The following is a 14,571-nucleotide window of genomic DNA, read 5'->3' on the forward strand; positions in this document are numbered from 1 at the left end:
ACAACAAACACACACCATGAGTTTTTTTTATATATACTTTGTAGTTCGAGTATGAGTAAAAAATAAAATTCAGCTGTTAAGGACCTTCAGTAAACCAGTATGGTTGGTTTCAGTTTTGCTCCCTACCGCTTAGCTTCTTAAGCTTTTTTGCATTATATTGTCTCATTCATACTGAATTCATTCATAATGATCTTGTATATTACTGTTCTTCTAAAGACAGCGTCTGCAAGAAGGAATCCAGACAGATTCTGGGACTAATCAAATTTTATATCTAATTACTATGATAGAGTTTTGTTGCAAACTTCAAGCTGCTTATTTGTGGTTTCCCTACCAATAATGAATGGGACTGGAGACAAACTGCCTGTCACAGTTTGGTAACTCATCATGGCTAGCAAGCTAGAGGGTGTCTCTATCTGTATGTGTCTCTGAATGAGTGACAGTTTTCTACTGAAAAATTATGTTAGTTCTTCTTGCAATTTCACATGATATTTTAGTCGATGAGTGTAGAAATAACTTGAACCACGATATATATTCTAAGGGTTTAAGCTTTATCCTGTTTCATAGGATGGTAGTCCAGAACTGAAGTCAAATTCCCTATAGATGTCCACAGGCAGGATAGAATAGCAGGCAAGTGAAAAAAATTATTGTGTTGTTGCAATGCAAACTCAGCTCCTCACTTATTTGTAGGCAACATCGCAACACAAGTATGAAAGGGCAGAGCTTGCACCATCATGTTACAAAACACATTTCATCATCTTGGCATTGCTCTGTTAGGGAGAGACATTTTGTGTGAGTCTTTGTCATTTTAGTGAAATAGAAGCAATTGTGTTTCCCTTTCCCTTTGATGGAAATGAAACAAAATGGAAAAGCCTGTTCCTTCTGCAGGAGAGTTATAATCCTGCAGCTTTCTATTCTTGACAAAATAGTATTAGATATTTAGATATTAATGGAGCAGGATAAACATGGTAATCTTTACTTAATTATTGGAATCAACGTATTCTTGTTTAAAAGGGAACAAAAATCAATAGCATGATTCAGTGTAAAACATCCTCTATTCAAATCAAAACGTCACATTTCAAGGTTTATTGCTCTGGAGAATACTTAAACATGTTTACTTCCTAGCATAAATATAAGTTAAAATCAGGATAGTTCCCTTCCCTTTCCTTCTCCCAGCTGGAAAATATAATGTATAATAAAGACACATGTAGTTATTTTCACATTTACTGAGTTTATATCCCAGCCTTACTTAGAACATTATAGTATATAACAAACATACAAACATAAAAGTGTAGAATCTCACTAATATCTTTTTCAGGGCCTGTGGAAATGCTGGGAATGGGGTCTGTTTCATTTTATTTTTATATATTAATATTTGCTCAGTAAGTGAAAGTTGCACCATAAAAAAGGCTGAGTGCCAAAGAATTGAGGCCTTTGAACTGTGGTGCTGGAGAAGACTCCTGCGAGTCCCTTGGACTGCAAAGCGATCAAACTGGTCAGTCCTAGAGGAGATCAACCCTGACTGCTCTTTAGAAGGCCAGATCCTGAAGCTAAAACTCAAATACTTTGGCCACCTAATGAGAAGGAAGGACTCACTGGAGAAGAGCCTAATGCTGGGAAAGATTGAGGGCAAGAGAAGAAGGGGACGACAGAGAATGAGGTGGCTGGACGGAGTCACTGAAGCAGTAGGCGTGAGCCTAAATGGACTCCAGAAGATGGTAGAGGACAGGAAGGCGTGGAGGAACGTTGTCCATAGGGTTGTGATGGGTCAGACACGACTTCGCAGCTAACAACAACATTTGCTCAGTAACACCCCTGTGATTTTCACAAAAGGTTTAAGCAAATTCTTTTAAAACATCTGTAGCCTTGTCCTAAAATAGTTCTCTCACCTCTGAAGTTATACAGTTTAGCTAACTAATCATAGCAGTTGTTTTCAGGTTTGTTAAGGTGAAAAAAATCATTTATGCTATTTAGTGTGCAGTTATTTTTTAAAATGCTACATTATGCGAGAGACAGAGATAATGAGAAAGTGCACAGAAAGGTCTATGACTTGGGTCCATTACTTAACAGTATACCTTTCTTGTAAAAGCAATTAGGAGTTTTGTGACATGTAAAAAACTACAGATTGACTATTGCATGTTCCATGCATCTGACTAGGTGGACTATGATGACAATTTGTGCAATTGTGTTATAAGTCTTTAGGGTTTCACAAGACTCCTTGTTTGGTAGAAAGAAAACTACCATAGTGATCCTCTAGTAATGATAACTCTTTAGCTGCCTAAACAGTGATGTAGTTAAAATTCTAAAGCTAAAGTTAATTAAATTCTTTAACTGTGAACATTTTCCTTAAGCATATGGGAGACATGTCTTCAGTTGAACTTTGTTGTAAAAGACTTTATAATTATTTTATACCTCCTTAAATAAGATGACCCAACAGAGAATTTATTTATTAGTCAAATTTATATGAGGAAACCCAAGTGAGGCTGTAGGACTGTCGGGTTTTTTAAAAGGCATATTGTACTGGTATTATACTTTAGAGTTTCCTCTATTTTTGCTGACCTCTAATGGCCTTCAGGATTTTTGCAGTCTAGATCTGAAGTCCTAGTTTAGCACATCAGCAGAGAAAAGGAACTAAAGGAATTGGTCCAACGCTGCTTCCAGTCAGTCTTACCATCCTAGGCCATCATCATTCAAAAATACCTGTTTCCTTTCACCCATTGTTTCCAGGATGTCTGTGACAACACATCTGCTGCTGAAGACCCATACTGCTGGACCGATTCCTAAATCTCCATTTTGCATTAGTTTCTTGTGGGTAATCTTTTGAAAAAACACCACTTGAGAATGGAATATCTTACAGTCACAACCACCATGGAAATATAAGCAACATACCGTAATCAAACCCATCTTCTGAAGCTCATAAAATGTAACCACATTACTCAAGAGAATGCTTTTGGAAAGAACATATTTTTAACAAGGAAGGATATGCTTGAAAAGACCTGTAGAGAAGAACAAGTTGCTCAGTAAACCTTTTTGGCAGCCATTCTGCCTCAACCAGGTTATTTTTCTCAGCTGTCCCACTACTTCATATTTTATATCTCAAATGCTATTAATAAATACACCATTGGTAGCAAAGGAATAAGTGGATATAGAAACTCTCTTTGGCTCACTAGATTATTGCATATATCAAGAGAGGTATATATTTAGACAGTTTTGATCTTCTGTCATAAATTACTTGTTTTGCTGCTTTGTCTCAAGAAGTGTAGCTACTTACACTTAAACCGAGCTCATTAGCCATTTGTTTTACTTTAAATACATGGTGGGTTATTATTCCCCCATCACGTACATATTTATTCAGCAGATTGCTCTTGTTGAGTTTTTGCACTGCTTTGTAGGCAATAAGCACAAATACCTACTTATAAAAGGTTGCTTGCGGTGGATGTCTGAATGAATACATGGAAAATTCTAAAAATGATGGCCATATTTATTTATTTTTATTTTTATTTTAATTCCATTTATATCCCGCCCTTCTCCGAAGACTCAGGGCAGCTTACAAGCTTAGCAGTAGCCTTCATTCTATGTATATGCCTGCTTATTAGGGCTTTCATACACCCCCCAAGCGGCATTATTACAAAGTCAGCTTAATTGCCCCCAACAATCTGGGTCCTCATTTTACCTACCTCAGAAGGATGGAAGGCTGAGTCAACCTTGAGCCTGGTGGGATGCGAACCTGCACTAATTGCAGGCAGCTGGTGTTACTTAAGGAGGCATTAGCCCACTGCTCCACCAAGGCTCTTTAAATCCATTTGGTATTATAAATAGTTCTGAGTATTGGGTGGCATTAACTTTTGAAACAATGTTTCAACACCAACCATATAAATGATTTTGCAAAAACCTTAGCAGCCTTTGAGCACATGACAGATGTCAAGTCTTACCATTTCTGTCAGGAAAGAATATACCACCAAAAGAAAGATGATCCTGAATTTCAAAATGACTCTCCCTCAAAGAATGATAGTGAGAGGAATGAATGCAAACCCACTCAAATATCCTATAAACTACATGTAGTCCTCACTTAGCAAGCATCTATTCAAAGCTACTGTGGCACTGAAGAACTAGACTTATGACAGGTCCTCAAAGTTGTGGCCATCAGTGTCCCATGTCCCATGATTGTGTTTTGGGTGTTGGGCAAGTAGTGCGCATTTATGACATTTGCAGCATCCCACATTCATATGATTACCCTTTGAGCCCTTCACAGCTGCATTCCAAGAAGCAGAGTCAATGGGGAAGCCAGCAGGAGGTTATAGGTCACGGTCTCATGACCTTGCACTTAATGACTGTGGCTGATTTGCTTCAAGGCCGCAGTTGGAACTGTCATCAGAAGTTGATGCAGTAACATGACATTGGGTTTGACGACCATGACGCCTAGCAACAGAATTCACAGTCCCTGTTTCTATCAGTAAGTGAGGACTCAGCTCAGTAGGCAACTCCCACCACAATCAATCCAAGTCATATGTGCATATGTGACACATTTGTATGTTTACAAATATGCACACTCAAATATGCATAAAACTCAAAAAAGGCAGTAGCCCCCCAAAACAATGACAATGCATATTAACTGAATTAATAGCAATTGATTGAAACCAACTGCCAATGAAACAACGCACCTCGTGTAAAATGAAATGAGGCCTGCCTGCACAAACCATTATTTCACACACTAGCTACTAGTTTGTCACACATTTACTCATTTACACACAGTAGATCGTAAACTCAAGGACACTTATGGATTCCTTCTGTCATAAGTGCCATTGGGTTCTGAGGCACTCAATCCCCACATAATTAACTTTTTGATTTTTGGACCTCTTTAAATAGAGTATTAGCCCTTTTCTATTTTTTTCTCTCCTCTATATACATGTTGTCCTTGATTTATGGCCGCAACCGACCCCAAATTTTCAGTTGCTAAGGCAAGACAGTTGTCAAGTGAGTTTTGCCCCATTTTATGGCCTTTCTTGCTACAGTTGTTAAGTGAATCACTGCAGTGGTTAAGTTAGTAACATGGTGATTAAGTGAATCTGGCTTGCTCATGGACTTTGCTCGTCAGACGGTCACAAAAGAAGATCACATGACCTGGGACGCTGCAACCATCATAAATACATGCCAATCGGCAACTTTCTGTATTAGGATCATGTGACCATGGCGGAAACAGTGAAAAATGGTCATAAGTCAATTTTTTCAGTGCCGCTGTAACTTTAAGCAGTCACTAAAAGAATGGTTTTTTGTTGAGAACTACTTAGATAGTGATTACGTGACTGCAATAAACCGTCTCCCCATCTATGGAGCTCCAGTGACCGAGGTTTTGAATTTTCTTGAGTCCTCACTTGGATGGACAACTATATCACCAGAGAAGGCTTTTATTCTCTCCATGAGGGAGATACATAGACTCACGAGCAAGAAGGTAGACCTAGAGACATTGGGGTTGCCCCCTCAAAGCAGAGGCATTAATTTCTTCTCCATTTCTCTTCCCCTTCTTCCATTTGCTTGTCTTTGCATTTCCTACCTTGCTCCCTTGCTTTCAGTAGCATCTTGAGTTTTCCCCATGCTCTCAATGAATGGGTTTCAGCCTACATGCATTTCAACTGAGCTGCACAGAATGACAATTTCAGCAAAACTGGCATAGTTGGTGGGTTGTTACATTAGGGATGGTACATTATTAGATTCTAGTCTTGGAGACTGAGTTTCCCACTTTTTCACAGCTGCAACTATTTTATAATCGCTTTCCCGTTATCTGGACCTCCTATTCTGCAGACACCTTAATGAGCCCTGTTTGTTCTTGACTTCAAAGTGAGTCTTTTCTCTTATATCCTGATAAAACTGCATTTTTTTAAAAAACACACCATCCATTTGTCATACGGGTCTTTTTAAATGGTTAAGAGATTATCAAATTGCATTTCTGGTCATCTATAACCTGTTTTCTGCTACAGGATTAAAGCTAACTTCAAAATAATTACCAGCTAAAACATCTGTTTCTTTAACGAGTCTTCTGTAGGAGAGTATAATACTGCTACATTACATGATTGGCTGAACAAATAAACTTTCTGCATGCATTATCTAGCCTTTAACTTAGAGCTTTTATGTAGCAATGCTATTCCGTTTCAAATTTCAGAAGATGCGTGAGCAGAGTTTCATTGCTGTCTCATGAAAACTGTCAATATATGAACACTCAGAGCTGCATAGTTATCGGTTCACTTGTTCTCAGAAGCATGCTTGTAATGTATTCAGACTGATAGAATTTCTCTAGGATCTGCCTCTATAGTCAGGTATGTGATTTTCTTCCTTCCTTTCTTCCTTCCTTCCTTCCTTCCTTCCTTCCTTCCTTCCTTCCTTCCTTCCTTCCTTCCTTCCTTCCTTCCTTCCTTCCTTCCTTCCTTTCTTTCTTTCTTTCTTTCTTTCTTTCTTTCTTTCTTTCTTTCTTTCTTTCTTTCTTTCTTTCTTTCTTTCTTTCTTTCTTTCTTTCTTTCTTTCTTTCTTTCTTTCTTTCTCTCCAGTCAAAATTTAAACTAAATGAGACCAGTAGAAACTACACAAATAGATCAAGACTTCATATTTAGAATAATACTTGGAATAATTTTCAGTGATGATAATTAGAAATGTTTTAGCAGTTGTATGAAAAAGTATAGTTATGATCAATGCTATGTTGTGATTGCTATGCTATATTGCAGGAAAATATAGGACTTTATTGGATTTCATATATTGTTAACGTGTCCTTCAGAGTTGGCAAATATATGTGGAATATTAACAGAGACATTTTGTCATAATTCATAGGATTGTTTTAAAACTATTTCTTATCAGAACTGATTATCAGTTCAGTCCTGTGCATGTATAATATATGTCTAACTAAGGAAGCAGATCTTAGAGAACATAATAAAAATCTTCTTTGAAATAACCTAATCTGTTTAATTCAAATTGGCTAACTAAAATTTGTATATTTTAGTATTAAGGAAAAAGTACATTTTATCAGCTATTATGTCACTATAGCCATTTATGAATGGTATAGAAGTACATAGATATCCATTAGCAAAAATGGGCTTGACAAATAAATTATTTCTGTAGAGTATGATATAGTAAAATAAATATTCTGATTCTCTTTTAATTATTTTTATCTGAGTGTGCCAAAATCTATTTACTTCGACATTCCTAAAATTATATTTTTATTCTCCAAACTAAATATGCAGTAGGAAACTCAAAAATTCCAAATGAGTATTTTTTGCTAGATTTCTCTTCTTCTTATAACTAACGTGCAATAATGTAAGCAGTGCATGTTTAGTTTTCATTTCTATATATTTTGCTTCATTTTAAATTCACATCAAAGACTTGTGCTGATAATAAGTATGAGACAACAGCAAGTTTAACTTATCTTTCTTTTTTCTTTTTCTTTTCTTTTTTAAAAAGCATTGGGCTGTATAGCTAAATAAGAGAAATCAGGATCACTGCAGTAAGCACGTATGTTTGTGTGCCTTTTCTCCTACATAGATATAGCCCACCCTTTCATTTCTGTTTGGTGGGATTTGATGGTTTGTGGCTGGATGCACACAGGAGCAAGTGCAGCCACACAAACACACTTTGCCAGACTGTATCTCTGTTACACTGTAGTCCTACTCAGGGTCATTGCACTGTACACATTACATATTTCTAGCAAACATGAAGATGAACAAAACAAGGAGTCTAGATAAGCGGAGATAAATTGGAGCCAGTTTATTACTAAATACAGTGTAAACGGAGAGAGCTTTGAGTCAGCCCCTCGCTGTGATTTTCTCCTGTGCCCGTTTTTGACTACTGGAACCACATATAGTAAAAAATTAAATGACTAGAATAGTGGAACAATTATTTGGTGGAGATCCAGAACCAATTGTTTTTGGAGTGATGTTTAAACCAATGTCAGGCAAGGCAAATACCTGGCTCAGTGCCAGCACCTTTGTAAAGCATATTAGCTCAGAGGAAAAGTTAGACTCCGAGGCAGAAAGAGAGAGCCAAAGAACTCCTGGTGCTTACCTGGCTTGTGTGTTCTTCTAAGCTGGGATAAGCTGGATACATACATGATTGCATAAGGTGGCTGAGGGGCAGGCTTTTGCCAAATGTTTCAACTCGATTCCTGCTCCCTTTCCAGGTGGATAGCCAGCTGCTGATTCTTCTTCAAGCACAGAACCTAGATATGCGACGTGTTCACTGCCACTGACTATGACCATGACTCTTCACACAAAAACCTCCGGGGTTGCCTTATTGCACCAAATACAAGGCAATGAACTAGAGCCTGTCAGCAGAGCACAACTGAAGATTCCTCTGGAACGGCCGATCAACGAAATGTACGTGGACAGCAACAAGACCGGGGGGTTTAACTATCCAGACGGTGCTGCCTACGATTTTTCCACTGCCGCTCCAGTGTACAGCTCCAGCAGCCTCACTTATGCCCCAGCGAGTGAATCGTTTGGCACCACCAGCCTGGGAGGATTTCATTCTATGAACAATGTTCCCCCAAGCCCTGTTGTCTTTTTACAGTCGGCTCCCCAACTTTCCCCTTTTCTTCATCACCACAGCCAGCAGGTACCTTATTACCTTGAGAACGAAGCAACCAGTTTTGCCATGAGAGACACTACTCCAACAGCTTTCTACAGGTAAATCATTTCATTGGTTTCTCTCTCTCTCTCTCTCTCTCTCTAAAAAAGAAATTCAATATAAAAAAGAGAGTTAAGGCAAGGAAGGGGGAAATTCAATGTTAGATATATGGGTATGCCTTCAGGATGGTGACTCGCTGTTGAATAATTAGACGTTGTGTTAGCATGCTGAAAATTAAAATCTCTGTTATGACTATTAAGCAACTGTTGTTGCTGTGTATGCTAGAAATGAAGTGCTTATGAAAAACAAGTCAGATTTCCAAAGGAAATCTGTGGCCTGGGGAAAAACCAGAACAGAAGCCCCAATACTGAGTTACTAAAAACAATAAACTGAAGCAAAAGAAAAACTCCCCAAAGTGAAGATGCCGGGAAATTAAAATGAACAATGCAAACTTCAGGTTTTGGCTCCTCTCAGTCCAGGCTGTTCCTGCTCTGAATTTATGTAGCTGAATTTGCACTCCATTGTCAGAAATATTTTGTTCCTTGTCTGCCTTTATATTGCACTGACTGACTTTTATATAAAATGTTCAAGGTACCTGATGATTCACCTTCCCAAACAGTTGTAACTGATTTAATGAGAGCATAAAACAGCCTTTGGAAAGTATACTTAAGGGTTTGGAGGGGAAGGCTTTACGCACACAGAGAGCGTGTTTTGAAATAGACAGAGTCTGTGTTTTAAAATAGTGTTTTCAAATTGTGTTTTCTCTACAACTCCTGGTATTCACATCAAAGAGTTAAGACCTAATTTTAAACGTGCAGGCACACTTTTAGAAAAACAAGGGGGAGTACCCGATCACTATTCTAATAGGCCTGCAGCTGTAAAGAGGCACTAGAGCTCTTTGAAGTAGGTGGCTCCTGCAATGGTGACAAGATAATAAAAACAAAACATAGTAAGCATTGTTTCACTCTGTCAGGTTTATAATTAGCAGGTTTAATTCTGCTAATGCAGAATTAAAATAAAAAAAATGCAGATATATATGCATTATGCATAATGAATTTAGGATCAAGCTACCTTATTATGCTATATTTGGAGTGCGCAGTTGCTCTTTGTAATTATTGAAAAGCGAGTATGTGGGGTCCCTAATCTGGGTCTAGAGCCCCACACATAGAGTAGCAATTTTAATTTAATCTCCTAGCTTTTTCCTTCCTTGTTACTATCCATTAAAAAAGAAAAGAGAGTCTTCACTGGATCCCGAATGAGAATTTGGGAAAAAGACAGTGACAAGCATGCATATGTGTGTATACTTACACACACCGGCACACAGAATAGGCAGCAGAACTTAACACAAATGCATAAAAATATGCCTGCATTACTGAAAAGAATATCCCAATCATATCTGTTCTCCATTTGTTATTTTGTTTAATGTTCTGCAATAAAATGTGGACTTAATTTGCATCGATTGAAGTGAACCTGTATCAAATGTTAACTGTTCGGTTATTCTACCTTCACTTTTCATTCCTACGCATTTTAGAAAATTTGTGATTGCTGCTTCACAAACCATAATTGGTATGTGGTTGATTTTGTATTCTATTTATACCACAGAATATTTAAAAAAAATCCTTGATCTCTGGGTTAAATACTGAAATGAAATCAAACAGGTGAATGACAGTTACAGAAAAAAAGGGAAAATCCTTGGTGTTCTCTGAGGATGGTTGTTTGCTTGAAGAAGTTTCATTACTCCAAAAGAAGTCAATAACAGATGCATTCATTCTGCAGGGATTATTTTAAGACAACAATAAAAGCTTACTTAAACTTCAAGATGAAAAATTGAAATCAGGAAGAAAGGATCTGAAAGTGTTTCTCACCTGAATGGAAAATACACCATGTGTAGTGAGACCACACGTGGCCTTTGAGGAATAGCCATATCTTGACATCTATGTTGGTGACTCCGTAGGGTGGAAAAAAGCACTCCATGTTCCCTCTCGGCAATGGTCTTGTTGGCAGCCTTAAAAAAAACCCATCATTTGATTAATAGTGCATTTGAGGAATGTCCAATGCCTGTAATTCCATTAGGCCAAATCCTAAAAAGCGGGGATTTTGCTGAGAAACTTTGTTCAAAACTAGTAGCAGAAGATGATGGGTATCCCCAGACAGGTAGCATCCAGAACGGCTCTCTACCATTGACTACTTTGGGCAGTTTAAAGGAACTCAAAGACAAGGCAAAGTCTAGATACTTCTTTGTTTTGAGCCTGAGGATACCATTCTCCTTCCATGTATAGGAGCCAGTATACCTATAGCCTGGAGGAATGTTGTCCATAGGGTCGCGATGGGTCGGACACGACTTCACAGCTAACAACAACAACAACAACAACAACAACAACATACCTATAGCAGATGTTAAGGACAATGGTGGATGAATTACCTGAATTGTTGACTGTTTCTCTTCATTGGAGGAGAAAACTGTATAGGCCATTTTAAGGACTTTGGCCATCAACATATTGACATGGCATATAACTTTGCTTTCAACAAGCTGGGGAATTTAGGAGAAACACCTACCTCTGATGTTACCCAGATGTTTGCTAACTGAAGAGATCATTCCTATTTTGTCACAGAGGGCTAATTTTGCCCAAACAACTACTTGGACCCGAGTTCTCTTTCCTCAGAACATTTTTACTGGGAAAGGGAAGGGATTATTCTAGGATATGATCTTATTTGCGATGGGACATAACATTTCATTGAGGTGTAATTTTTTAATTCAGATAATGGGAACATTTAAACAAATATGAGGAAATAAGTGTATTTCAACAGGTCTTTAGGTTTGCCTGAGGAGCAATAGGGAGCATGGTGTGTTTTGTTGCTATGACATTCTTCAGGTCCAAAAGACTTTGCAATTTTGTATCAGTTCATTTTTTTATTAAATATTCTTTATAAATTTAAAGACTCTGATATTAAGTTAAATTACTGTTCTGATTTGTTAATCTAGTCGCTTTTAATAGCTATGCAGTGCTTGTAGCACTTGGGTCTTCAGTTGGCCAGTGATATTATTTTAATAATTGTGCAGTGCAATTCTGCACAGGCTTATTTAGAAATAAACCCAAGTGGTCATCAGATTTATTCCCCCAAAGAGTAAGCGCACAAGTACAATTTCATCTACCTGTCTCTTATATATTTGGTTCTGTTTTTCTAAAGCTAAATTTTCATTAACCTTGATATATATAGGGCTAGTAATTAATTATTCCTAGGTTTAGAGGTTGTGCTTTGCCTATGAATTTTCATCTAAAGCAAATAAAGTTGTGTACTAAATATTATGACTAGATGTTACTATAACAAAGCTGGAATATTAATTTGTATCTTTGGATGTTGAAATAATAAAACAGGAGAGATTTTAGCCTTGCATTCTTGATTCACAAACTGACCAATATACAGTAAGGTTGCTTAGGATCTGGGCAGAAAAGAAAATGTTTTCCTATAATTAATTCTAAATTTCATATAGAGACTGAAAGATCTCTACAGAGAACAAAAGGACAAAGTTACTACTGATACTTGTTACTCGGAGTCTCTTATGAAGATGCTTCTATAAAAGTTTATAATTGTAGACTATGATTTTTTAATATCACATTTGTCTGAAATATGTATATTGGTAACATTGATAAGTTACTATTTCTACTGGCACTTTCCTATTCTCCTAGTCTGCTATGAATTCACTTTTCCCAGTATGCAGAGATCATAAAGATAGTAGAAGAATGCTGTTTTTAAACTTCATTAGCTTCATTCCCCACCCTGCACCCCCCCAACCCAACAGCTCTGTGAAATTACCTCTTGGTGGCAGCCAAAGAACAATGTTCTGTCTTTTACAAGGTTTTTCTCTTGGCTGCAAAATGGGAAAAATCATGACATGCATCCAACTATTTTCACTTGGTTCAGATGATGATTATGTTCACTTTTTAATCTAGTTCGAATCTCCCCACTAACCTTCCCATTAGGTTTGATGACATTACGATATTACGTCTGATTGTTTCTGTAACAAAGCTTGAGTGTTGATCCCTACCTTTGGATGCTTCGTGAATAAAACACAGAAGATGCAAACAAATTCTTCACCTCTAAATATGTGCTAGAGTCCTCAGGTCACATTTGCTCTTCTGTAACTTTCCACTGACCATCTAGTTGTTGAATCTGAAGGTACATGCTGTTCAATGGCCTCTTAGTTGAGAGGAAGCTTTGCAATGTCTCATTGTCCAGGTTATCAGACTAGTCATGGGCATGTAATTGAGTAGGATTTATTGGTAGAACTCTAAGTGATTTGCAGTAGAACAGCAAATGTCTCCCAATTGTTTAAAAACAATCAGGGTTAAATTATCTAAATCTATATTAGACAGGTAATCCCTAATCTGGTGTTTTTCAACCTTGACAACTCTTAGATGTGTGGACTTCAACTTCCAGAATTCCCCAGCCAGACTTCCTGTTCCTAACCCAACCAGTTCCTAAGGTTGAGAAGTACAGCCCTAATCTGTGGGGCCATGAAAATCTTATTTGTACATGTACTGCATGGATCATGGAATCTAACAGGATTGTTCCCTTGGAATCACCATTTTTCATCTGTTTCTGTTGCTTGTTTTTAGAGTTTTGTCCTCCCATGTACTAATCTGTTGATCAGCTGTATTATTCCTGCTCATATTTTGGCCTGGTGATTTATCTCTAGTTGGTTTCTCAGTTCTTCCTATCTGCCCATTGCCTTACTTTCCAGTTAAGAATATTCACCAAGGTATAGATGAACTAGAAAAACCTTTATCTGGTCTCCTTGAATGGCTGCTTTTTTGTGGAATGCTTTCCAGAAACAGCTTAGCCATAACTAAGATAGGAGATGCGGCTGGCCATATCATTGGCAGCTGTGTGGCTTCAACCACAATGGCTGTTGGAGTTAAAACTTCATTTTTGTGCCATTTGTTATACTTCCTGTAAGAAATCAGAGTACCTTCTACTCTCGAATATAAGCACGAAAAAAAGTCCAAAGAAATATTTATGGCGTAGACAGCACCACTTATTATAAAGAACCATGGTACCACAGTGATTAGAATGCAGCATTGCAGGCTAACTTTGCTCACAGCCAGGAGTTTGATCCTCACCAATTCAAGGTTGACTCAGCCTTCCATTCTTCCAAGATCAGTAACATGAGGACCCAAATTATTGGGGGCAATATGTTGACTCTGTAAACTGCTTAGAGAGCGCTGTAAAGTACTATGAAGTGGTATATAAGTCTAAGTACTATTGCTAGTACTATGACTATTTTGACCATTTGTTATTAAAATCCTTATTACATTGTATGATTATGCCTGCGGTTGTTCATATCTTTCTACCTGATCTGGAAGTCTTTATGTCCTATCCCATGGTTGAGTCAGTAGACTGTCCACAGTTTTCCTAAACCTGATACCTACCATATATGTTGGGTTCTCAGTCACAATAGGCACCTTAGTTTAATCAAATAATTAGTTATAAAGGTAACATTGGAATTAATAATTTTAGTAAAGGGGGGGAGTGTGGCAAGAGAAAAACATTTTGCACAAATAAATTGGCCATCAGAGAATAGGTGAGTACATTTGTATTCTCTCTAGTGGGGTTCTAATTAATGGAATTAAGTTTAGTTCATGTGCATTATATTACATTATCATTTGTGAAATCAAAGCAAGAATCGGCTGTTATTAAAAGATTCTATCACTTTTGTTTATTTAGAAATGTTGTCTTTTGCCCTTTCAAATTAAAAATTACTACTGGACATAGCTGAAACAGAATTAATCATTTTTAAATCCAGTGTTTTACTTACATTTGTCCCACTGAAGCTAATAAGACTAGACAGAGCTCAACTGGGCTGGAGTCTGGGTTAAAGTGTTCCAAATTTCACACATTAGTACTTATTGAAATATCAATGCAGGTGCCTTTGTGAGGAAATGTGGCTTAACAATGTGCTACACAACA

General features: G+C 37.5%; 1 protein-coding gene across 1 annotated transcript in view; it reads left to right on the forward strand.

Moving 5' to 3' along the window:
• Positions 1–8,226: 8,226 nt before the first annotated feature.
• Positions 8,227–14,571, forward strand: part of ESR1 (estrogen receptor 1) — a gene marked incomplete at both ends in the record, with an annotated part of 164,273 nt that continues 157,928 nt past the window's right edge. The window contains one exon of the mRNA XM_081314948.1: positions 8,227–8,660. Coding sequence (XP_081171074.1) covers positions 8,227–8,660 — 434 coding nt within the window. The remainder of the gene's footprint in view (positions 8,661–14,571) is intronic.

The sequence above is a fragment of the Vipera berus genome (genome assembly GCF_964194415.1).
Source record: "Vipera berus genome assembly, chromosome: 1".
NCBI lineage: Eukaryota > Metazoa > Chordata > Lepidosauria > Squamata > Viperidae > Vipera > Vipera berus.